This window comes from Lithobates pipiens, unplaced genomic scaffold, assembly GCF_037356315.1.
Source record: "Lithobates pipiens isolate NorthernLeopardFrog02 unplaced genomic scaffold, aLitPip1_a1.2 Scaffold_23, whole genome shotgun sequence".
In the NCBI taxonomy this organism is placed as follows: Eukaryota; Metazoa; Chordata; class Amphibia; order Anura; family Ranidae; genus Lithobates; species Lithobates pipiens.
In genome coordinates this window covers 96,805,337-96,832,109 of record NW_027507785.1, presented here as the reverse complement: position 1 = coordinate 96,832,109, position 26,773 = coordinate 96,805,337, and the positions used below count along the sequence as shown (strand labels likewise).

The 26,773-nt window shown below is 42.8% G+C and overlaps 1 protein-coding gene across 1 annotated transcript in view; it reads right to left on the bottom strand.

The window, feature by feature from the left end:
• Positions 1 to 430: 430 nt before the first annotated feature.
• The window catches only part of FGD3 (FYVE, RhoGEF and PH domain containing 3), a 372,251-nt gene continuing 345,908 nt past the window's right edge, over positions 431 to 26,773 (bottom strand). Inside the window, exons 18-19 of the mRNA XM_077452088.1 lie at positions 19,835 to 19,975; positions 431 to 1,550 (exon numbers count right to left, since the gene is read on the bottom strand). Of these exons, the coding sequence (XP_077308214.1) occupies positions 1,326 to 1,550; positions 19,835 to 19,975 (366 nt within the window). The 3' untranslated portion in view covers positions 431 to 1,325. The remainder of the gene's footprint in view (positions 1,551 to 19,834; positions 19,976 to 26,773) is intronic.

Here is a 26,773-nt window from a genome sequence, read left to right as displayed (position 1 = left end):
CACTGGAATTGTAAAAAGATATAGAACGTCTGTTTGTGACTCAATTTGGCACCCATGCAAAATTTAAAGATCAATTCTGAGTGGAATTGACCCTTAGTTTTATTTTACACTTGCGGTTGGAGGGTGGTAAAAACATGTGGTTGAGTCATATTTTTAACAAACCACAACTGCTAACTCTAAAATTGCAAAGGCAGCTGAACACAACACAAAAATAAATCCTCTTGTGTTCAGGAGGGCAATCCACATTAAGGGCAATGCACACATTTCTGGCACAGCAGTGTGGGCATTTTAGGGTTAAGACAAGCCTGTCAAACATCCCCTGAAAAGCGACCCACTATGCACTACATTTCAGAGATCAACACTAGTCTAAGGGAGACCTTAATGAGAAAAAAAAAAAAAAAAAAAAAAAAAAGAAGAATGGACCATAAAATCACTGTGTGCTAAACTTTTTTATTAGCTTATTTTTCTTTTTAAAATGTCTGAAAATATGTATGTAACATTATTTACAAATCATAAATAAAAACAAAGGGTTAACAAGAAATAACAATTAAAAAAAGTATGTTCCCAGCAGTGCTAAAAAGTTGTTTCATAGACTTTAAAAAAATGGGTCTACGGCCATTTAAACATGCAGAAGGTGCTTCATCTGGGGTCTCTTCACATATGGAGTATATGGATTGTTCTGGTACAAATTGCTTAATACTTCACATAAATACAACACTTGATTAATTTTTTTTTTCCCCCATCACTATCGGTAAACAACATGCCAAATGGGTAGACACACTCCTGATTGCAATATTCAATATATGACAGTTACGACAAAATGGCTGTTACTTTCGGGCATCCAAGAGGTTAGAAGTGTAGGAATGATCAATAGCTGCACAAGTTCAAGTCCGGATCCATTTCTGCTGTGGTGAGATCGGTACGGTACGGTAATCACATGTCTGCAGTCATGTGATCTTTCCACTCTGGGCAAGTAATAGGTGATAGTCATGAAACTTTTTCACAGATACAATCTGCACTAAACAGGATTTAGAATTTGTTTTCTTAAATACACATATACAAAACAGTAGGCTGAAGAAATTTTGTGCTATAACTGCAGTCTCGAGACGCCAGTCAAAAGATCTGCCTATTTAGAGGCACAGGACACAGGTTACGCATTGTACACAAGTACAAATATGGAAATTTACAGAAAATGGGGAACACCACAGATGTTAATATGTAGACATGAGCATGTCAGGAAAGTTACTTGGTCGTCAAACTTCAGATAAACTTTTGTTTTTTTCCTTAAAGAAATGTCTATTACAAGTTTTCGGGAATGTTGAAATTTAGACGGTCTCAGGACATTCCACCTCCTCTGTTAATTCTCCTTTAGATGCTCGACTTAGAAGCCCTATCCACTTCATCAGTAGTTCCCCATCTTCAACACTAAAAAACAACGTTTGCTGGGATTGGCTTAATTTGAATACATGCTTTAAGTCCACCTTATCACTGGCACTTGGTAAGCTGACTTCATAGCCTGGCAGAGGTATGGCACGTTGAGGTCGGACATCCTGCAAGAAAAGGACATTTAGAAGTAATCATACTGTTGTTTTTACTACTAGAACACGTTGTTACCCCATATTCCTCAATCTTTTCCTGACCAGGCTCACTTTGTTCCTCAATGACCAAACAGATTCTGATCAGAAAGCTTACCTTCAAATAATTAACTGAATCATTGTATTTAGTTCTCATGACCTTTACATTATCAATATTGGTTAGTGGCTACTGCTATTATGCATATGAATGCACACACTTTGTTCAGTTTCTAGAATGTCCTTACACAAGTACATATGGGGATATACGCAAACCATTGCAGATGCCTTCACAAGCACTTTATGAGGTTAAACAAACAAAGGTGTGGGAATGCATGTTCAATTAGAGCAGGGGTCTCCCAACTTTCTATATAAAGGGCCAGTTTACTGTCCTTCAGACAGTAAGGGGGAGTGGACTGTGGCCACTGGGAGTAGAAAAGGTCCTGATGGCAGTGGGAAAAAAACAATGCCCCATTGCTGGTGTCAGTGAGAGGAGTTGTGCCCCCTTATTGGTGTGAGTGGGAGGAACTGTGTCCCAACCTAGGTGTTGTTGGACCCCATTGCAGGTGTAATTGTGAGAAATTGTGTCCCATTCATTAGTGTCATTGGGAGGAATTGCGTTCAATCGTTGGTGTCATTGGGAGGAACTGTGTCCCATCATTGGAGTTTTTGGGCCCCATTGTTGGTGTCATTGGGAGGAATTGTGCCCCATCATGAGTGTCATTGGGAAGAATTGTGTCCCACCATTGGAGTCACTGGGCCGCCTTTATTGGGGTCAATGGGAGAAATTGTGCCCCATCATTAATGTCATTGGGAGGAATTGTATCCCATTATTGGGGTCATTGGGCCTCTTTGTTGGTGTCATTGGGAGGAATTGTGTGTTCCATCAATGCCAGTAAGGGGAATCATTGTTGGTATCAGTTAATGAAATGGAGTTCTAAGGGCCGAATAAAAGCATGCAAAGTGCCGCATCTGGCCCCCGGTCCACAGTTTGCAGACCCCTGACTTGGAGCATAGATCTAAGTTGGCTTTTCCTTAAAGTGTTAAAAAAAAGACTGAATTCTACAATATTACTGTGAAGTATGTAAGTATTCTAGTTGTCTAAAGCTCTGCGCAAACTGTTGGAGCTATATAAATCCTGTATAATAATAATTTATGCCATTGCTGTAACCAAGCCGGGGGAATACATAGTCTTGAAGCTGTATGGTAGCACCAAAAAACGTCCATACATATAGGAACAACATACAAGAGCTCCAGCTACAGTGGAAAAAACACCACTAAGGGCAGCTCCACAACATCAGCCTTTCAAATGCTGCTATGCATTGTCTTCTGTGACATTTTATAAGGGCCTGTCTGTAAATGCAGGGAAAATGAGAGTGAGTGTAAGTCCCCTCTATAATGGCGCACAATGGAGATTTGTCTACTGCACAGATCTGTGGACAGATAATTTTTTCCTCTGCCACAAACCCACTGCATTATCGAGGCCCCCCTTTCCTGCCATCAGAGCCATCTATTATGTCATCTCACGCATTGCCCAAAAAACAGGTAAAGGACAAATACTGGATGACAGAACCAAAACAACAAAATGTTATCATTTCTAACATAGGAATTTTGGAACACACTGCGACCACATGTTAATGCAGGCCTGAGGAGAAGGTGAAGCACCGCTTGTTAGATCTGTCGCACTTCCTCATCTGATGTAAAAGGGATTCCGCAAACCACTTGAAGAGCCTCTCAACTGCTGATGACGCACTAAATACCCCGGGGTGTTGAAGGAGAGGATTTGGCTTTCCTATTAGGAAGGGATATTACATTTAACGTGAAAGTACTTTACATGCATTTATAGTTACATGCTGCGACCTGCCAGCACTTTTCTGGAGGCAGGTTAGAATATAAACCCCTTGGTGTGCAGTGATAGCAGTCCGCTGTTATTGCTGTACAGTATGGGTGGAACTAACTTCTGATTTGTGACTGGACTTGTGGATAGAACAACCAGCCCCTATCAGCCTTGCTGGCCTAGTTACAAACCCCATGGTTTCTCTAGAAATGCAGGGTGAGATGCTTGGAAATATTTGCCCCTTGAATAGTCAGTCCCTAAATGTTTGTGCCTTGAACAATCAGCCTTGCTGTAGAAGTCAGTCCCTAAATGTGTTTTCCTTGACCAATCAGCTTTGCTGGAATAATCAGCGCCTAAATGTTTGTGCTTTGAACGATCAGCTTTGCTGGCATAGTCCCAAACCCCCATGGTTCCTCTAGAAATCCAGGCTGAGATACTGGGAAATATTGGCCCTTTGAACAGTCAGTCCCCATGAGCCTTGGTGGCCTAGTTCCAGACCTCCATAGTTCCTCTAGAAATCCAGGCTGAGATACTTGGAAATATTGGCCCCTTGAATAGTCAGTCCCTATTAGATTTGTTGGCCTAGTTCCAAACCCCCATGGCTCCCCTAGAAATCTAAGCGAAAATGGCCGGCCTTAGGCCTTTAAGCAAAATTACTTCTACTATAGCTCTAAAATATGGGTAATAATTATTCTGTGTAATGTAAAAATGATTTACAAGCATCTTTTACACCCAAATCCATAAAATAAGTTCTGGCTATGACTAACTACTGTTACTATTCAGTAATAATTCTAACCATTCAAAGGATCACAGGATTGCCAACATATGACCATTGTGAAACTGGAACAAAGGGGACCCCTCCATCCTAACACAGTGACCCCCTGACAATGACAGCACCATTGCTGTGCACACATGCTGGTGGAACATGCTCCGGAATGATGAATCACCTTCATCCTCATGTATTTGTATATACTGACAATAAAGGGGTCAGGCAGTTTTACGAGGATGGGAAATGACAGGAAGAAAAAATAATACACAGAAAGATAAAAAGCATCATAAAAAGCAGAGACAATATGACACTGAAAAGATCTGCAGGTTCGGAATGGTTGGCAGATAAATTATTTTTACTTTCCGAGTACAGGCTTATAAATCTACATTATCCCCATCCTTCATGGCTTTTGTGATCAGCCTGTGATGAAAACACATAGATTTTTAACCTGTTGGTTGCTGCACTGACTCAGTTCAGTCTACGTTTTGCATACTTGACATAATGTACATGTAGCTAACAAGCAAACGGGTAGCAATTCCATATGCAGGTTAGGGATGTCACCTCATACAAAAAAAAAAAAAAAAAGAGAAAGAAAGAAAGAAAACAGATCCAAGAAATGTAAATTAACAAGAGCCTCATCCAAATGATTATAAAGTCCAAAAGCATTCAATCCATTATAGAAATCAACAGGCATGTACTGGCCATTGGGACTACCGGGAGTTTCCCGGTGGGCCGATGGCTCAGTGGGCCACTCTGATGTAAGGGGGCTGGTGATGGGACACTCTGATGTAAGGGGGTGCTGATGGGACACTCTGACGTAAGGGGGCTGGTGATGGGACACTCTGACGTAAGGGGGCTGGTGATGGGACACTCTGACGTAAGGGGGCTGGTGATGGGACACTCTGACGTAAGGGGGCTGGTGATGGGACACTCTGACGTAAGGGGGCTGGTGATGGGACACTCTGATGTAAGGGGGTGCTGATGGGACACTCTGATGTAAGGGGGTGCTGATGGGACACTCTGATGTAAGGGGGTGCTGATGGGACACTCTGATGTAAGGGGGTGCTGATGGGACACTCTGATGTAAGGGGGTGCTGATGGGACACTCTGATGTAAGGGGGTGCTGATGGGACACTCTGATGTAAGGGGGTGCTGATGGGACACTCTGATGTAAGGGGGTGCTGATGGGACACTCTGATGTAAGGGGGTGCTGATGGGACACTCTGATGTAAGGGGGTGCTGATGGGACACTCTGATGTAAGGGGGTGCTGATGGGACACTCTGATGTAAGGGGGTGCTGATGGGACACTCTGACGTAAGGGGGCTGGTGATGGGACACTCTGACGTAAGGGGGCTGGTGATGGGACACTCTGACGTAAGGGGGCTGGTGATGGGACACTCTGACGTAAGGGGGCTGGTGATGGGACAGTCTGACGTAAGGGGGCTGGTGATGGGACAGTCTGACGTAAGGGGGCTGGTGATGGGACACTCTGACGTAAGGGGGCTGGTGATGGGACACTCTGACGTAAGGGGGCTGGTGATGGGACACTCTGATGTAAGGGGGCTGGTAATGGGACACTCTGATGTAAGGGGGCTGGTAATGGGACACTCTGATGTAAGGGGGCTGCTCATGGGACACTCTGATGTAAGGGGGCTGCTGATGGGACACTCTGACGTAAGGGGGTGCTGATGGGACACTCTGACGTAAGGGGGCTGGTAATGGGACACTCTGATGTAAGGAGGCTGGTGATGGGACACTCAAAATGTAAGTGGCCCAGTCTGGATGAAGTCCAGGGCCAAATTTCTGTCCCAGTCCAGCCCTGGAAATCAACATGTTTTGGAAGCCAAAACATATGACCTTCTTTAGTGCTTAAAATGCATTATAATATGAAGGAAAAGGACTATAGGCATATCTCTGTCCACTTATTGTCCATACCAAATTATACTATTCTGTGCACTATTCTTTCATGCACTTTACTGAGTGCAGAAGGAAACACATAATTTTCATTCTTTGCATTAGCCAAGGGCTTCCATCTCTACTCATCTTTTAACCTACTTCATAATGTTTACACACAGAAAAGTTGCTACATGGAGTTCGGTGTGCAAGGGGTGTTTACATCATTTTGGCCTCCTTTCCTTCTAGGGTGGCATATAACAAAGATATGGTTTAGTGACTGAATATGCTAGGGAAAGGACACTAATTGCACGGTGGAGGAAGAGTCCTACAGAGCAGGGATGTGCAGTCAGGGGAGGCAGAGCCTGACCTGCCATGATCATAAAAAAAAAAAAAAAATGATCGAGCTTCGAGGGTCATAGCTTGGTAACCAGGGGTCCTACCGCACCACTGATCAAAATTTGGGGCTCCTATCATATATGGTTCCGGAGATACGGGGGTCTTTGTGCACCCTGTCAGAAGCTACATATAGATCAGCCAGTTTAAATACAAGCTGGCACGCTCTGTTTGCAGCAGACAGAGGATGAGTTTAGAGAAGACAAGAAGTCTTGACAAGAAGTCAGAGGCACTGAGCTCAATGGACATTTTGGAGCCTTGGACCAATGGTGAAGCACCATTGGAGCAAGCGGTCCAATAAAAATACTGCAGTGGAGGCTGTGATGTCACCACGTGTTACGAGAGGAGGACGGGCTCTCGTTTTTTGCCAGCCGGCTTGTTTTTACATGCGGAAAACATTCGTTTTTATGTAAGTGTATTTCTACTAATTAAAAAAGCATTGAAGTTTTTTACACTATGGGAGGCTTCTTTTCTTTTTATATTACGAACGTGAAACTGGGTTACTTATGAGAATGTGGAGCGGCTACAGTGTATGGATCGTTCGTTCCTGAGGGATAAAGGATAAAGTGTCCGGTAAACGCTCCTTGTGCTTTTACCGTCTGGTATGCGCACTGTGTTGTCGGTGGTGGGACACTATAGTGATAAGGAAGTGTGGAATCACTGTGGTGCGATCGTCTTCCTTTTTTGGATAACAAAGTTTCCATGGACTTTTCTTTATAATTGTTTTTTTTTTTTTATTTATATTATTTGGCGCAGCTCTTTTGTTTATTTTCTCTCACTGCAGTGTCATAAAAGGGGGCATGTGTCTAAAAGACAAATGCTCCTTTCCAGCTCAGCCCTCTTAACTACAAGGAAAAAACATGTGTTTATGGGTATAAGATTTACCCATAATCCCATGTTTTTCTTACACAGTTAAGAGGGAGAATCTGCTGCTGTTGAAAAGGTGCTGTTTTAATCAAGCTAGTTAACATATTATTATATTATTATGCTATATGTTCTAAGATAATAATTTATTATTAATCTATTTACTGTGAAATTACTTGTTTGAAATTATAACTTCAGAAATTTCTCCATTAACCGCTCACATGACGGCCTTGTTCTGGACGGGCGTCATATGACGTCCATCCATTTAAAAAGGGCATGCACGTGATCGTGCGCATGCAGCCCTGTTCCTTCATCATGGAGACACCGCTCGCCACCGAGGGGGGGGGGGGGGAGCCATTGGGCATAGCTGTTTACCACGTGATCACAGATGGTACCGCCCCACTTTGCACAGCGTTCCTGGGAACATTGCTTGCTACCGATACTGGTAAACAGCCATTGGCCAGCGGCTGTTTACCACGTGATCGGCTGTGATGAAGTCACGGCCGATCACAGATGGTCACACCCCGACTGCGCACGGCGCATGCACGCGATAGTGAGCGCGCTGCGCGTGCACGTCGGTGGCGGCGTGTTCCCCGGGAACACTGCTCATCACCGACGCTGGTAAACAGCCATTGGCCGGCTGTTTACCCACGTGATCGGCTGTGATCCTTTCACAGACGATCACTAAATGTAAACAGAGTGGTAACGAGATGTTACCGGGTTCTCCTCCTCACATACAGATCGTGTGTGAGGAGGAGGTTGTGGTAACATTTCATTACTGCTTACAGTGTAAACCAACCACACTAATTGCCCCCCCCCCCCATAAAGAGGACCTGTCACTACCCATCAAAGTACCTGTCACAGTTCATCCGAGTACTCGAGTACCAGTCACCAGGCCATCAGAGTACCCGAGTACCTGTCACCAGGCCATCAGAGTACCCGAGTACCTGTCACCAGGCCATCAGAGTACCCGAGTATCTGTCACCAGGCCATCAAAGTACACAAGTACCTATCTGCAGCCCATGCCTCATAGAATATAAGTTGGGGTGTTTGCTTTCCAAAACAGGGTCATTTTGTGGGTAATTCCATGTCCTGGAGCTCAAGGACCTTCAAAAGTGTGATAGGTAGAAATGAAATGAGATGTGTAATTTATGCTCCTAGAACGCCTGAAGGTACTACTTCAATGTTGGGCCTCTGTATGTGGCCAGGCTGAGTAAAAGTCTCACACATGTGGTATCGCCATACTCCAAAAGAGTAGCAGAATGTATTTTGGGGTGTAATTTTTGCTATATGCATGCTATGTGTTAGAAATATCTTATAGATTGACAATTTTGTGTAAAAAAATGCGGTTTAATTTTTTTTCACACATTTTCCAAAAACTTCTGGAAAAAAATTAACCGTTCAAAAGGCTAATTATGCCTCATGAAATATATGTTGGGGTGTTTGCTTTCCAAAATGGGGTCATTTTGTGGGCAATTCCATTGTCATGGTGCTCCAGGGCCTTCAAAAATGTAATAGGTGGTTGAGAAATGAGATGTGTCATTTATGCTCGTAGAACGCCTGAAGGCGCTACTTCAATATTGGGCCTTTGTTATTACTTCAATATTGGGCCAGGCTGTGTAAATGTCTCACACATGTGGTATCACCATACACGGGAAGAGTAGCAGAATGTATTTTGGGGTGTAATTTGTTGTATGCTGTGTGTGAGAAATAACCCGATAATATGACAATTTTGTAAAAAAAAAAAAAAAAAAAAATCTTAATTTGGCATAGAATTGTGGGGAAAAAATACAACTTAAACTCACCATGTTACTTACTTAATACCTTGGAATGTCTGCTTTCTAAAAAGAGGTTATTTGGGGGTTATTTGTACTTTCCTGACTTGTTAGTGTCTCAGGAAATTAGATACGCCTGATGTACTGAAGAAAAATTACTAATTTGCAAAATTAGTAGAAAAAAAGAAAAAGGCATTTTTTTTTCACAAAATTTATAGCACAAAAAATAAAAAACCAACTAGTGATTACCACCAAAAGAAAGCTCTATTTGTGTGGGAAAAAAGGACGCACATTTCATATAGGTACAGTGTTGTATGACGGAGTAATCGTCATTCAAAATGTGAGAGCGCTGAAAGCTGAAAATTGGTCTGGGCAGGAAGGGGGTGTAAGTGCCCTGTATTGAGGTGGTTAAGCCACCTGCTTGAGCACAGTTTTTGAAAATATAGGAAATTACCGTAAAAATAATATATGATAATTATTTGTATATTAGTTACTTATGGTAATTAACGACTTGCCACCCAAACCAATTCTGACATTTCTCTCCTACGTGTAAAAATCATAATTTTTTTTCTATAAAGTTACTCAGAACCCCCAAACATTATATATATTATTTTAGCAGACACCCTAGGGAATAAAATGGCAGTCCTTACAACTTTTTATGTCACACTGTATTTGTGCAGCAATTTTTCAAGCGCTTTTTTTTTTTTTTAAAGAAACGGCCTCTGGAATAATAATAAAAAAAAAAAGTAAAGCTAGCCAGATTTTTTTCGTATAATGTGAAAGATGATGTTACGCTGAGTAAATAGATACCCAACATGTCATGCTTTAAAATTGCGCACACTTGTGGAATGGCACCAAACTTCAGTACTTAAAAATCTCCAAAGAGGACGCTTTAAAAATGTTTACAGGTTACATGTTTAGAGTTACAGAGGTGGTCTAGTGCTAGAATGATTGCTCTCGTTCCAACATTCGTGGCATATGCAATCTGTGTGCATCTGGCTCGGATACTAGCCAGTGCCTCACCAGCCACTGACCTCACCGCACATCCCTACTACTACGGTCAGAAAGAGAAGACTTATTTTCTGGAGCTGTGAGGCAACCATGCCCACCATGTGAGTAGGAATGAGGTTTCTCACTCCCAGGGCAATGGAGATCGGGGACTATGTAGCCCCACGACTTCTAATAACTGGATGTCGAAGATTTGAAGACTTTTTTTGAAGGTGATGCTATGTAGCAATTCATGCACTAAAATGGATCTCAGAAATCCATGAGAGATGATGTTGAAACGTTTTACACAGTCCAGTAAATGTCTGATCTTGTGGCATTATTCTTTTTTTCCCTTTACAAGTTACAAGCAATAGCCAAGGTGTGTTTTTTGTCTTCAGCGGAGTGATTAAAGAACTTGTATGATAGAGAGTACAATATAAAATAATGGAAGATGGCCCAGGCAATCTCCCAAAATGGTGCGCTGACTACTCAGAAGGATATAGGAGAGATCTTTTGCCCAGATATACAGTGCTGTGAAAAAGTTTTAGGCAGGTGTGAAGAAATGCTGTAAAGTAAGAATGCTTTCAAAAATATATATATTTTAATTGTTTCTTTTTATCAATTTACAAGATACAGAGTGAGCAAATAGAAAATAAAATATAAATCAAATTTTGTGCGACTACCCTTTGGCTTCAAACCAGCATAAATTCCTACACTTAGAGGGATTTTGTAGTAATAGAGTAAGGTGTATGATTACCCAATTATACCAAGCAGGTGCTAATGATTATCAATTTCAGATGTAAGTAGAAACACGGTCATTAACTGAAATGGAAACAGTTGTGTGGGAAGCTTAAAACTGATTGAAGAACAGTCAAACTGCTACTAAGAAGGCCGTTTTAGGTCACAGGTCATACACCATGGCATGGATGAGCGCAGCAGCAATACATAAGGTAGTTACACTGCATCAGCAAGGTCTCTCTCAGGCAAAGACTTTAAAGCACAGCAAAGACTGGAGTTTTAAGATGTGCTGTCCAAGCTCTTTTGAAGAAACACAAAGTTGAGGACTAAAGGCACTTAATGGACCAGATAAAAAAACACATCATGCTCACTTCCTGTCAACATCAGAAGATGTCCAGCAGTGCCATCAGCACAGAACTACTGTCTGGAAAAGTCAAGCCAAAAGGGGTCTTTACAGAAGAATTTTGGCCATAAAAGCCATACCTCCAATGTGGAAACAAGGCTAAGTGACTCAGCTATGTACTAAAACATAGGAACTGGGGTGCAGAAAAATGGCAGCAGGTGCTCTGGACTGCCAAAAATCTGTCAAAATCTGAAATAAATAGCTGTAGCAAGAGGCAGTTTGTTAGCGAAAGGCTGTTGAACAGTACAATAAAAAGTGTCTGCAGGCAACAGTAAAGCATGGTGGAGGTGGTCCTTGTAAGTTTGGGGCTGTAAACATACAGTCAATATCATTAAGAACGATCTTCATCATAAAGAAGAAAAAGGAGTCCTGGAGGTGATGATTTGGCCCCCACAGAGCCCTGATCTCAACATCACTGAGTCTGTCTGGGATTATATAAAGAGACAGAAGGATTTGAAGCAGCCTACATCCACAGAAGATCTTTAGTTAGTTCTTCAATGTGTGTAAGTGTACTTTGAAGAATTGATGCAGTTTTAAAGGCAAAGGGTGGTCACACCAAATATTGAATTGATTTGAATTTCTCTTTTGTACATTTACTTTCCGTTTTGGTATTTGATAAACTATTAACACTTCTACTTCTGAAAGCATTCTTAAATTTACAGAATTTGTTCACACTTGCCTAAAACCTTTGCAGTGTAGTGTACATCCTGCCTTTATGTGTGCCCTGGTTACTTCTTTTTACTTCGCACTAATGCCTTTTGCATAGCTCACAGCTGTCCTGGATTTCAAGGGACGGTCCATGATTTGGAACAAAGTCCCTCTGTCCCCCTCATGTGTCCCTCACTTTGGTCTGATCTATATAGTTGTATATAAAATGCACTTTATATCTTTCAAAAAGTGTTTTCTAGTGCTAAACCTTTCATCCAATTTCGAAATTTCTGCATTTGTAAATTTCAAGAGCCAATATAAAGGAATAGTAGTGGTAAAAAAAAGCACTTGTGGGTTTAGTATTTTTAAAAAATTCTCCTTTAAAGGGGGTATGGCATGGTGTTTGTCAATTGTCTACATATTTTTGCTAACAGGTGTCTCCTGCTCCCGTCTCACAAAGTTGGGGGGTATGCCTTTTGAGCTGACCTGAGTGAAGGAATCTCCAAGGGGCACTTCTGAGGCTAAGGGGGCATTAACAAAATTCAGTTATATTACTTTCCTACTTTTGTTTAATTTAGCCAACCAAAGTGTGCTTGTAAACTGTTAGAAGGTTCCGACAGAGATATTAAAGCTATACCACCAGCAGGTGGAGCTGAAGTAAAATTTTTAAATCATAACTACCACTTCCCTAAAATGGGAAACTGTGGGCACTTCATACACGTATTTGGAGAGGATTCAAATATAAATTCAGAGGGCTGAAACACTGATCAGGCGTTTACAAAATATTTGTGACTACAGCTGAAGTCTATAGCATTCCCAACTTTGTTGGCAGCCATTATGTGAATCAGCTTCAGGCTCGGTTCACATTGGTGCGATGCGAGAACCCTGCGAATCCACTGCAGGTTTCCACATCACACCCGACCCACAGGCAGATCACACTGGCATAAGTGAACTGCTGGGAGTGTCAATAGAAAGTCATTAACACCCCCAAATCAGTTCACATATCGCAGTGCAAACTGTCAATTCGGACAGGAATCGGAATGCATTGGTGTGAACACCCATGTGATCCGATTCGGTTGCGGACCAAAAAAAGGGTCCTGTGCGAGTTTGGTCCAAATGCAATGCAGCCATGCAGTTGGCATCTCACAGACATCGCATGTGATTTGCACTGCAGTGTGAATCACATCCGATGTCGGACAGCGCAACAGTATGAACCAAGTCTCAGACTAGTCGCTTTCTTTTTTTATTTTGCATTCAATGCTTCATTGATTTTTTTCAAGCAAACGTTAACAAGCATTATACAGTATCTCGCAAAAGTGAGTACACCCCTCACATTTTTGTAAATCTTTTATTATATCTTTTCATGGGACAACACTGAAGAAAGGACACTTTGCTACAATGTAACGTAGTGAGTGTACAGCTTGTATAACAGTGTAAATTTGCTGTCCCCTCAAAATTAATCAAAACACAGCCATTAATGTCTAAACTGCTGGCAACAAAAGTGAGTACATCCCTAAGTAGAAATGTCCATATTGGGCCCAATTAGCCATTTTCCCTCCCCGGTGTCATGTGACTCATTAGTGTTACAAGGTCTCAGATGTGAATGGGGAGGTGGTGTGTTAAATTTGGTGTTATCGCTCTCAATTTCTCATACTGGTCACTGGAAGTTCAACATGGCGCCTCATGGCAAAAAACTCTCTGAGGATCTGAAAAAAAGAATTGTTGGTCTACATGAAGATGGCCTAGGCCAGTGATGGCAAACCTTGGCACCCCAGATGTTTTGGAACTACATTTCCCATGATGCTCAATTACACTGCACAGTGCATAAGCATCATGGGAAATGTAGTTCCAAAACATCTGGGGTGCCAAGGTTCGCCATCACTGGCCTAGGCTATAAGAAGGCAATACCCTCATACTGAGATGCAGCACAGTGGCCAAGACCATACAGCTGTTTTTCACTCAGAACAGGCCTCGCCATGGCCAACCAAAGAAGTTGATTGCACGTGCCCAGGGTCATATCCAGAGGTTGTCTTTGGGAAATAGACGTATTAGTGCTGCCAGCATTGCTGCAGGGGTTGAAGGGGTGGGAGATCAACCTGTCAGTGCTGAGATTATACGCCGCACACTTCATCAAATTGGTCTGCATGGCTGTCGTCCCAGAAGGAAGCCTCTTCTAAAGATGATGCACAAGAATGCCCTCAAATAGTTTTCTGAAGAAAAGCAGACTAAGGACATAGATTACTGGAACCATGTCCTGTGGTCTGATGAGACCAAGATAAATGTATTTGGTTCAGATGGTGTCAAGCGTGTATAGTGGCAACCAGGTGAGGAGTACAAAGACAATTGTGTCTTGCCTACAGTCAAGCATGGTGGTGGGAGTGTCATGGTCTGGGGCTGCATGAGTGCTGCCGGCACTGGAGAACTACAGTTCATTGAGGGAACCATGAATGCCAACATGTACTGTGACATATTGAAGCAGAGCATGATCCCCTCCCTTTGGAAACTGGGCCACAGGGCAGTATTCCATCATAACAACCCCAAACACACCTCCAAGATGACCACTGCCTTGCTAAAGAAGCTGAGGGTAAAGGTGATGGACTGGCCAAGCATGTCTCCAGACCTAAACCCTATTGAGCATCTGTGGGGCATCCTCAAACGGAAGGTGGAGGACCGCTAGGTTTCTAACATCCACCAGCTATGTTATGTCGCCATGGAGGAGTGGAAGAGGACTCCAGTGGCAACCTGTGAAGCTCTGGTGAACTCCATGCCCTAGAGGGTTAAGGCAGTGGTGGAAAATAATGGTGGCCACACAAAATATTGACACTTTGGGCCCAATTTGGACATTTTCACTTAGGGGTGTACTCACTTTTGTTGCCAGTAGTTTAGACATTAATGGCTGTGTGTTGAGTTATTTTGAGGGGACAGCAAATTTACACTGTTATACAAGCTGTACGCTTACTACTTTACATTGTAGAAAAGTTTAATCTCTTCAATGTTGTCACATGAAAAGATATAATAAAATATTTACACAAATGTGAGGGGTGTACTCACTTTTGTGAGATATTGTATGTGCTACTATGTAGCAGTGCAGAAAAAGACATTTACAAAAAGCATCCACAAAAGGAGAGAAATCATTCGAAATACAACCAAAATTGAAAATATAACCTTTATACTCCAGTTTTTTCTTGAATGGGTCTCAATATAGAACTTAAAAATCATTAAAAAAGGGAGAAAATACGATAAAACTTTTTTCTTTACATTTTAAAAAATAGCTGTATCTGCACAAGCAGAAGTTACCGTGTGATAAAATGTTAATCCATTTCTGATGTAGCTGTATAACAAACATTCTCATGTACTTCTTACTCTGAAAAGTACATTAGGGCAAGTCACACGTTTTATTCTTGCTTTGGTAGAAGTGGCATTTATATGATCACCTTGAGAAGCATGCAAATGGAAGAGCTGAAACGCGTGAAAATAATTTGTACGCCACGTCTCACTCTCTCGTTCAGAGGGAACATAAAGTTTATGATTGCTGAGCACAGGAGAGACTCTTACTATGTTGTGTAGGTTACAGGCAGGATAATTAAACTGCTATTTTTTTGAAGATATAATATTTATCTTGGTATAGAATAAAAAGCCAGATGGCTCTGAGTACTCAAACTATTATAAACAACTTTATATACCTATATATCATGCGTGTGCACATTTATGTTAGCATTGAGAATATATTTTAAAACTTAATTTCAAACCAAAGTAAAGACATCTCTGAGCAGATAAACAGGTGATTGATATGAGCAGGCCTAGGCCAGGGAACAGGAAGGCCAGGCCTAGGGGTGCAGTGTTATAGGCCCATAAACTGGAATGCCAAAACTTTTGTTAGTTTTGGATAGGCTGAGGAAGACTTAAGCTGGCAAGAACCAGTTGAAATTCATACCATCAATGAGTAGGCTGAATGTACCAAGTCAGAGGTGTAACTAGAACCATCATGGCCCCAGAGCAAGAAACCATGACATGCCCCCCTGACCTCTGGCCAGGGCCCTTCCCACTGGTCCTGGGAGCGGCAGGACCTGGATAGGAGAGATGGCATATGGACGAACAAATTCCCTCCATTTTCCTTCTGCAGCCACTGAATGCTTATGGGAGGGAGGAGGAGGAGAAACAGGCTTTTAGCGGCTGCAGGAGAAAAATGGAGGGGATTTGTTCTTCTATATGCCCCCCATCCAGGTGTACAGAGGCATCGTGTGCGTCATTGCAATTGTGACCCCTGTAGTTACGCCCATGGGATGATTCGCAGCTGTGGTGGTGGGGGAGGGGGATCAGTGGCAGCAGTGGTGGTTGGGTGGGGATAGGATCAGTGGCCACGGTGGTGGTGGGGGGGTGGGATGAGTGACAGTGGTGAGGAAGAGATAGGATGAGTGGCAGTGGTGGGGGGTGGGATCAGTGGTGGTTGGGTGGGGATGGGATCAGTGGCAGCGGTGAGGAAGGATGAGATAAGTCTTAAGGGTGTGGTTGGGGGGTGGGGTCATTGGTAGGGGGTATTGAATGGGATGAGTGCCACAGGTGGTGGGGGAATGGGATCAGCGGCAAGGGTGGTGGTGGGGATAGGATGGGATGAGCGGTAGTGGAAGGGGGGATTGGATGGGATGAGTGGCAGCAGCGGTGGGAGGATGGGATCAGTGTTGAGGGTCGTGGTTGGGGGGGATGGGATGAATGGCAGCGGAAGGGGGGATTGGATGGGATGAGTGGCAGTGGTGGTGGGGGAATGGGAGTAGTGGCAAGGATGGTGGTTGCAGGATGGGATCAGTGGCAGCAGTGGTGGTGTGGGGGGTTTTAGTGGTGGTGGTAGTGTGGGGGGTATCAGCTGCACAAGTGGTGGTGTGGGGGTATCAGTGGCACAAGTGGTGGTGTGGGGGGTATCAGTGGCAGTAGAAGTGGTGGTGTGGGGGGTATCAGTGGCAGTAGAAGTGGTGGTGTGGTGTATCAGTGGCAGTAGTAGGCAGAGCCTGTGAGTACATGTGAGTATGGGTGGAGAGGATGGGTGAAGTGGGCAGGGACTGTGCCAGTGAGTGCGGGCAGAGAGGATGGGTGGAGCGGGCCGGGGACTGTGTGCTGCCGGGTGGCAGTGGGCAGAACTCAAGGGCCCAGTCGCAAGTGCGACTGCTGCGACCCTGGTAATTCCGCCACTGTACCAAGTTAGTTGATTGCCTGACAGATTTGCTTACGTTTATCACAAGTGGCTGCTTTAAAGAGGAAGTAAACCCTGATGAGTTTACTTCCTCTTTCATTCCCTGCAAAGGTAAAGCATAATGGACTACTATGCATCACTTACCTGACACAGGAGCCAGCGATGTCACCGCTGTCCCCTGCAGTCCGGAGCATCCATCCTCTCGGTGGGTCTCGCTGCTCCGCCACTGTCATTTGGCGAAGCCGCAATGACGTCACTCCCGCGCATGCGCACGGGAGCAGCCACGCGCGGCATATTCGCTGTTGACGGTGCCGCGCCCGCGCCGCTGTCTACGGCGCATGTCTTTCGCCAAATATCTCCTAAACCGTGTAGGGGATATTCCTTGGACCTACAGGTAAGCCTTAATCTAGGCTTACCTGTAGGTCAAAGTGTGTTGTAAGGGTTTACAACCACCCTAACCACTAGCAATAATCACGGTCTTCCTCCCGGTGGGAACAGCTTCCCCTGCCCAGCAGCACCAACTTTTTTATTCAGCTTCTTGCTGGAAGTGCTGCTGTAATCTGGAAGCTAATACAGCAATGCTGAGTCTCTCTAATAGCAGGCAAGAGAAAGCTGAGTAGCAGACTGTCAGCTCTTGGATCACTACAGCTCCTCCTACATCAAGAACAAAGGCTCCATTAATTTGGGTATACAGTACGTGCAAACTAAAATAAGAAGGGGGAGTCTGTTACTAATTAGCTAGGATGAAACCACAATACTACCTGGAGGTTTATGAGGGCTGAAAAACAGCTCCTCTGCAGTCGCGATGCGCAGGCAGGACGTAAATAAAAACTCCTGCAAGCAGCATCTTTGGAGCGGTGAAGGAGTGTTGTATGCAACACTCCTGAACCACTCCTGCCCATTGAAATTAATGAGCAGTGCCGCCGAGCTGCCAGCAAAGCGCCGCTGTAGGCTGTTTAAACCCTTTTTCGGCTGCTAGCGGGTGTTTAAAGCACCCAAAATCCTTGACAAAAACAACGGTAAGGTGCCACTGAAAATAGCGGGGCTTTATCGCCAATGCCCGCCTGCTCCAGTGTGAAAGCAGCCTAGAGTTTATGTACATACTTGAATATCCATAGACTGGCCACAATGTCACTAAATAAACAGAAAATTATACAAGCAGAGTGAGATCCCATTTCAAAGTAAACCTCCATTAGAAGAAATACAAAGCCTTTTTATTTGACCCGGCATCTGTGTATATTGCACCCTTCCTCTCAAAATAGGAATTGGACCTTGTCTTTTAAATTGACTGATAAACAAAGAGAAAAGATTCCACAATTCGCCCCAAAAATTTCCATTGCAACCAGGGTGCAGGAGACCATTTATAAGATCATCAATTGGTACAGGGTCCCCACCACTCTTCATCAAATCTTCCCCCAAGGTCCCAGCTCCTGTTGGAGGTGTGAAGAGGAGGGTGGCATAATGGCCCATATTTTCTAGAAATGCCAGAGAATCCAGCCATTTTGGCAGGAAGTGACTGGGGTAATTAAACCACTTACGGTGTTGATTTAACTGGCAACCTTGCCGCAAGTCTGTTGCATTTATCTGCGAGACATATCAAAAAAAAAAAAAAAGCAAGGCCTCCCTTGCCATTCAGTTACTGAATGTGGCTAAGGCCTGTATCCTTCTATACTGGAAAGATGTGAATCTGCCTTAAAAGTCCCTCTGGTTTTCATAGGTCAGTGACCTCAGGGGCATGGAGGAACTCACAGCTACTTTGCAAAACATGTAGGATGCTTACTGTGAAACCTGGAGACCATGGCAGTATATTTTATATAAACATAGTCCTAGCTCAATGCATTTACGCAACCTGTGTGACATGTTTTGGTCCACCTGTGTTTCTCCTCGGATGAGTCCTACCTTTCTCCTCTGGTCCATAACCTGGTTTTTCTATTTCAATTTCATACTCCCTCTTCCTCCTAGTTCTTCCCCCTTCCTTCCCCCTTCCTTCCTTTTCTTATTCTCTTCTTTGTTCCCCTACCTCCCTCTCTTTATCTGTCTCCTCATCCCCTTTTTCCCCACTTCGTTATCTAGCTTTGCCCTATGACAGTCTGCCGGATACATATACCGGTATGTTTTCCCCATGTATCAGCCTTTTTTAGCAGTGTCATGATTTGGCTTTTTGTGTTCTCCCCTATCCAGAACTATGTTCATATGCTGTGCTTCACTAATTGTTTATTTCCATTTCATTACATTACTGGAGGTGTCATTTTTCTATGTCAATTAGGCTACCTTTGGAACTTCTATATTATCTGACTGTATTTTTTTAGATGATGTGCTTAAGCTGCTTGCTCTACTGTTTTCATCACAGTCTACTGTCCAAGACTTTGTTTCCCAGTTTCATTTTGTATTCAATGCCATTTTTATAATGCAATTTTTTGCTCAATAAAAGGAATATATAAAAAAAAAAAAAGCCTTTTATGTTACCGCATTTTTAATCTCAATACTTTCTGATACACTTACCTAGAACAAGAATCAAAGCAGTAAAATCTTAATGTATATGCTTTTTGTGACTCAAAATGTCAGCATGACAGGCAGGCAACTAACATGTTTAGAGGGATTTGTGATATATATTTCTCTCAGTACAGGTTTAATTTTAAAGTAGAACTAGCACCTTCATCTACTGGCTAAAATATCAGTTTTGGGTGGACTCACCCTGAGCAAGACTTATATAGAATGATTCTAGAAGCACTGTCAAAGAACGAACGTGTCCACCTATGAGCCTTACCTGACTGGAGCCCTGGAGATACATGACAAGAGGTTCGTTCTTGGGAACACAAGCCCACATTTTGTACCACGTTTTCCCCTTTTCCAGGAAAAGGATGGTGCTATTCATGACACTGCTTTCCGGAGACAGGGAAATTTGCCTCTGAAACAAAGGAAAACACAAAACTCTTCTGTAAGCGCTTGCCAAGGCAATGAATTTCATGTCTATAAAACTGGTCTTATACCAATTTTATAATGCTATTAATTAATGTGCTACATTGATCCATATTAAACTCTCTTGCTGCAGGATTAAATCAAGTGGTCATTTCAGTGACATGGTTAATTATAAAAGAACAGACTGCAATAAAGTAACAGTGCTTACCCATGCCTTGCATTATAATAAAACTATGTGATAATGAAAAAGCTCAACATAAATCAATATAACAAATAACAACCATATATTACAATCCAACTTCGAGCAGTTTGTGGACTGAGGCAGTAAAATAAAAATTTAAATGTGATGCTTTCTTTTTATTTTTGCTTTAAAGTTTAACACCAGTTCTGTCCAAAATGGATATTAAAGGTTTGTACACCTACACCGTAGTACAGGATTGGAGCAGCCCCCTTGGACTTTTTAGGCAGAAACGGTCATAAAGACAATTTTATAGTAGAAGGCAATATAATGTCACTTTTATTAATACAAAACATAAAAACGTGTTTATATATATATATATATATATATATATATATATATATATATATATATATATATATATATATATATATATATATATATATATATATATACATAGCCAACAAGGCAAATAATGTAAAACACAGTACAAAATTAGAAACAATAGTGGTACATCAAAACATATTTGTCAAAACCAACAAAAGGCAAGTATGCCCTGTGCTGCCAGAGACGAGCTGTAATCAGTCAATAGGGATTTCTTGCATATAGCCCAACATGTTTCAGAATGAACAATGTGTATTCCTTCATCAGGGAAGATTATGTCTGGGTGACTTTAATTCTCATTGTCTGAAATGTAAACATAGTCGCATGATGATCTCACTATAAAGCACAACATAGCAAGCAATATAAGAATATAGATTTGGTATATAATATATGTGACCATTCTAACACTCACATGATGATCCACAGTACAATAAACAAAAATTAGGGAAATATGTGGACCCTAAATCCAAAGGGAATAACATTTTCTGATTTATAATCCTCAAATGATTTTATATGCCAATGTAAAAGGGTTTCTCTCTAAAATTTGGCTTAAATTGTAAAAAACAAATGCAAGATTCAAGACATTCTTTTTGCTCAGATTCGATTTGAAGTGTGGACATAAAGGTAGTCCATTCTCTTGCCATGGTATGATGCCATGGCAAGAGAAAAAAAAGAAGAAGGGGGGTGGGAGACAGGGGGGGGGGGGGGGGGGTGGAAAGGAAGGGGGGACAGGGTTTACACCTATGTAAACCCATTATCTCTATGCTGATTTTGAGGTTCAACTTAAAAATCACTTGGAAAAATTAAATAAGGATATCCTAATCAGAAAGGACAAACAGTTTCACAGATAAAAGGACATTTCAGGATGGAAAAGCCTACAAATGGCAACAGAGCCAAACTGGCAAAATATAACCCCTGTAATGCAACAAAAACAATTAGGCATATGAATGTTTCTGATACACATTTATATTGATCTGTCTCATCTCTTCCCTCATTTTCTCAATTGTTTTCTTAGCACAGGGGCCAGAGACGACCCAAATGTCGTCGTCGTCGTTGTTGGTGATGGGTCACACAGCAATTCCTCTAATGCAGAGGGATCTCCCTCACGGTCAGGTAACAGTCATGAGAGTCACTCTCGCAATAACACACACATAGTGACATATTAGATGCACAGACTCCATCCACCCATCATCATCTGATACATCACAAACTTCACCATCTCCCCTGCACCCACATCAACCACCCTTTGGAACATTTTTAGACCAAATGAGGGGTCTTATGCAGACCCATCAAAACAATTCTCAAATACATCCACCCAAAACACAAAAGCCCAACACAACTAAGCCACACTAAATGTAGTCAATTTATCATCACACCCTTTGACAGTTGATGAAAGAGGTGTCCTGGTATGTGGTCTTACCTTTTGTCCCAATTCCAGTCTCAACAAATTTGGAGCTATAAAAGACATTAATCTATTTGTACGTAATATCTTACTTAAAATCTATACACCAAAAAGCACATTACAGAACCTGGGAAAACTATGCAGGGCACCCAGGCTCTGGACGATCCGATATCACTATTGGAGGATAATGAGTCCACGAGTCTTATTGATTCAGTGGATTTAGAGGCTCTCCTTATAGCAGTGAACAACATAGCTACTGCCCCAATGGATATATCCCACACTCATATTTTTTTTTATTTTTTTTAAGAAATCCAGTTTATACCCTCCATCCAGCTCCAATCCCAATGCAGCAACCTTTCTGAAAATGGTATCTGCTGATATACAAAAATTGAAGGATCATTCCAGATCATGCTCTAATTTGAGTATTGATGAGAAAAAGGCCCTGGATGCTTTGGCCCGTAACCACGACATTGTCATTAAACCCTCTGACAAGGGTGTCGTGGTTATTGACAATGCCCAGTATACTAAAATTTGCACAAGGATACTTCACAATTCTGAGTGGTATCGCCCTATATCAAATTTGGCATTAGCTACATTTACAAATGAATTCTACCCTATGGTTGATGAAGCTTTTTATGTAACTATTATCTTAAAACAAATCTGGGAATTAATTTGCACTGATTTCCCTAGCCAAGCCACCTTTTATGTGTTACCAAAGGTGCATAAACACTCTAAGAACCCTCCCGATAGACCAATCCTATCCGGATGTGGCAACTTTACGGAAAACCTCAGCCGTGTAGTCGATAATCATTTAAAACCATTTGTGTTATGTATGCCATCATATGAATAATACTATTCACTTGATACATATCCTTCAAGATATCAATATCAGTGAGGATACACAACTAGTGGCTATAGCTGTTGTATTGCACAATTCCTCACGATAAGGGCCCCACAGTGATACGCCATGATCTTTTGCAATCGAATCAATATGAACCCCAATACAGCTAATTCATATTGACGTCACTGGAGTTCATACTTCAACACAATATGTTTTCCGTCAACAGCTCCCACTTCCTCTAGGTACAGGGCGTGGCTATGGGGACCTGCTGTGCCCTATCCTACGTCAGCCTGTACCTGGGGGAGTGGGAACATCAGTTGTTGGCAGACGACATGCTGTCTATGTACATGAGCCATGTTATAGCATGGCATTATTACACAGACGACATCCTCCTATTCTGTGATGGATCGAACAATCTTCTATATGAATTTATAACTCGTATCAATGCCAATGATTTCAATTTAAAATTTACAACGTCACACAGTATGAGTGAAATCACTTTCTTGGATGTATCTATTCAAAAACAAATCAACGGCAGTTTATCTAGAGAGCTTTACCGAAAACCCACGGCAGGTAACTCGCTATTGCACACCTTGAGATTCCACCGCAAGCCATTAATGGCATATATCCCGTACAGCTAGTATCTAAGGGCTCACTGTAATTGTTCAGACGATATCAGATTTCAAAAGGAAACTGATGTCTGAACACCAGACTCCTAGAGCGAGGATACTCCAAGTCCTCCCTCAAAAAGGCGTATCAGAAAACAATTAAGCTATCTCGTCAAGAATTGCTTTCCACCCCTAAAAAACTTGTAAATGATGACACAACATGTGTCATCACTATCCTACTCTACACAACACAAGAAAATTAGACGTATCCTAAACAAGTATTGGCATTTGCTTGTTATGGATCCTTTGTTTGCTACTTTTGTGTCGGAGGTACCAGCTGTCGTCTACAGGAGGGCCCCCTCTGTGGGTGACAAGCTGGTATCAAGTGAATATAGGGCTTCAATAGGTGACATGTGTAAAACTTTAGGCACTTTCCCCTGTGGGGAATGTGCCTACTGTCAATATATGGACAGACGCAAAAATATTCGGTGACCCAATGGGCATACTTTTCACCCTAAACATTATGTAAATTGCAGGACCCCTGCCATGGTATATCTACTCTCTTGCGACTGTGGATGTTACCATGTCGGAAACTATAAATTAATTCTGGAAACGCATATATCAACATATATTATGTATATGCAAACGTGATCCTGACGTACCCATCGGTTTTGAATGTTTTTATGTTTTTTGAATAATCTATTGCCCACTGTGACTGTTGTGGCCCGCGGATCTGATAGATGGCGATGTGCATGTCACCTGTGGAATCTTCTGCTTACACTACCTGGCGGGTAGGCCCCACCCGCTTGTGGCCGGTGGACGGCACTGGTGGTTTACACTTCCTGCTATCCACACTGCCTTTTTGCATGGGAGAGCCCCTACCCACCCCCACTGCGTCATATGACGTTGCTGGGGAATTCTTTGAGCTGGTGACGCTCTGATGCGGGACGTTATCCTCCTCGATGATCAGGGGCTGCGCCATGCCCTTGCATCAGAGAACTGCCTTGTCCCTGTCCCGAGCCTCCATTGCTGTCATAGTGTGGTTATCTGTGTGTTATCTGTTCGTTGCGAATGTTTGCAGCTTACTCATCCTGGGATGCACGCCCACCCATCTGCTCCTCTGTGGACGGCTTCAGTCACTTTGGGAGTCCCCATTGATTTTATTCCTTGCGTTTCCTTTTTTGTCTATTGTACTGTGAATTAGGGGTGCGCATCTTCACTGGTCTCACGATTCGATTCGGATTATCTGGTCGACGATTCCATCCCGCGATGCATCGCGATTACTGACACGCTCCCACTTCCGCTTGGGCCGCCTAGGCGGCCCTTCCTCCCTGCAATCTTCTGCCACACATTACGGGTCCCAGAAGATCGCCCGGCTATGCAGGACAGCGCAGTGAGACATGCGTGTCTGGCTGTGAAGCTGCAAGCTGTCACAGCCGGATACCCACAGTAGTATCGCCAGTGCCGTGGACAGAGAATGAGGCTTTTGGTCTTTTTATTAAAAGTCAGAAGATACTTTTTTGTAGCTGCTGACTCTTAATAAACAAAAAAATTACTGTAACTCTGCTTTGAATTAAAAATAACCTCACTCCCTGAAAGCGGAGTTCCACCCAAAAGTGACATGTAATTTTTCTTTGGTGGGGTCTTCTATAGTGGGACTTCCTGTCCTGGCCGCCTAGGTGACTACTCCTCTCGCCCTAGGTGGCCCCTCCCTGCCAGTGATCATTTGGGACACAACACAGGTCCCAGAAGATTGGCTTGCCAATGGCAGAGCGCAGTGCGCACCCAGACGTGAAGCTGTAAGCTGTCACTGCCGGATGCCACTGCCCACAGTAGATTTGTTGGTGCGTAGGAGAGGAGCTGGGCTCCGTGTGACCACATCGATGGACCATGGGACAGATGAGTGTCGGTTTATGAAAAGTCAGCAGCTACACTTTTTGTAGCTGCTGACTTTTAATAAACTAAAAAATGGGTGGAACGCTGCTTTAAAAAGTGGACTAATCCGGTGCACTACAGGGTACAGGAATTCATGCACATGGCTGCTGGGAGATCAGGGGGGATTAGAATCCACAGAAAACAGCCCTGTGAAGTTCCCTGTACTACTATCTCTGTGCTGACAGTTCCCATGGGCTTCCCTGTTTGCACCTTCCAGCACACTAGGAGTTAACACAGTGGAATGTGCAAACGGGAAGCCAGGGAAACGTCAGCACAGAGCATATGTAGGAGGTGTACACATTTGTACTCTTACTACTGTTAAAATACCTGTGTGGTAATAAATGCAGGGTTATAATCCATTAAGTGCCCACCTCTGTACGCACTTTTAAAAATATATTCAGCTTCATACCTCATTTCTTAGTCTGTGTATAACTGTATATGGCGCTCATGTGATTGCCCGGCCCGCCTCTTGTCTCAAGTCTCTCCTGACGTCAGTGGGAGTTCTCATCCCGCCCACCAACTGTAGCTATCAGATCAGAAGAGAGGCGGGGGGTGCTGACGTCAGGAGAGACGTGAGAGGTGGGCCGGGCTGGGCAGTCACATGAGCAGCATATACAGTTATACATAGACATAGAAATGAGGTATGAAGGTGCATGTATTTTAAAAAGCACATACAGCATTGGATTATAACGCTGCATTTATTACAAAACAGTTATTTCGACAGCCACGCTCGGATCGCTCTCCCGGGAGGGCCAGGGCAAGCCAGGATGACGTCACATCCGACATAGATTTTGCCGGTTGCATGCATTGATGCCGCATCGGGGACACCAGAATCGCAATGCATTGATGTAACGATTACATTTCTGCACCCCTACTGTGGATCATCATGTGAGTATTAGAATGGTCACATATTGTATACCAAATGTATACACTTATATTGCTTGCTATGTTCACAGACATAATCTTCCCTGATGAAGGAATAACGGGAAAAAATTTTCATTCTGAAACATGTTGAGCTATACGCAAGAAATCCCTATTGACTGACCACAGCTCGTCTCTGACAGCACAGGGCATACTTGTCTTTTGTTGGGTTTGACAAATATGTTTTGATGTACCACGATTTTTTTCTAATTTTGTACGGTGTGTGTTTTACATTATTTGCCTTGTTGGCTATGTCTATATATAAACAAGTTTTTATGTTTTGTAATACTAAAAGTGGCATTATATTGCCTTTTACTATAAAATTATCTTTATGACCAATTCTGCCTAAAAAGTCCAAGAGGGCTGCTCCAATCCTGCACTACGGTGTAGGTGTATTTTTAGGATGTTGGCAGTCCAAACACGAATGTATCCCATTTCCTCTTCAAAATGGATGGAACATATAGATATGCAATAAAAGCCATTTTATTAACATTAAAGCAAAACTCCAGGCATATATA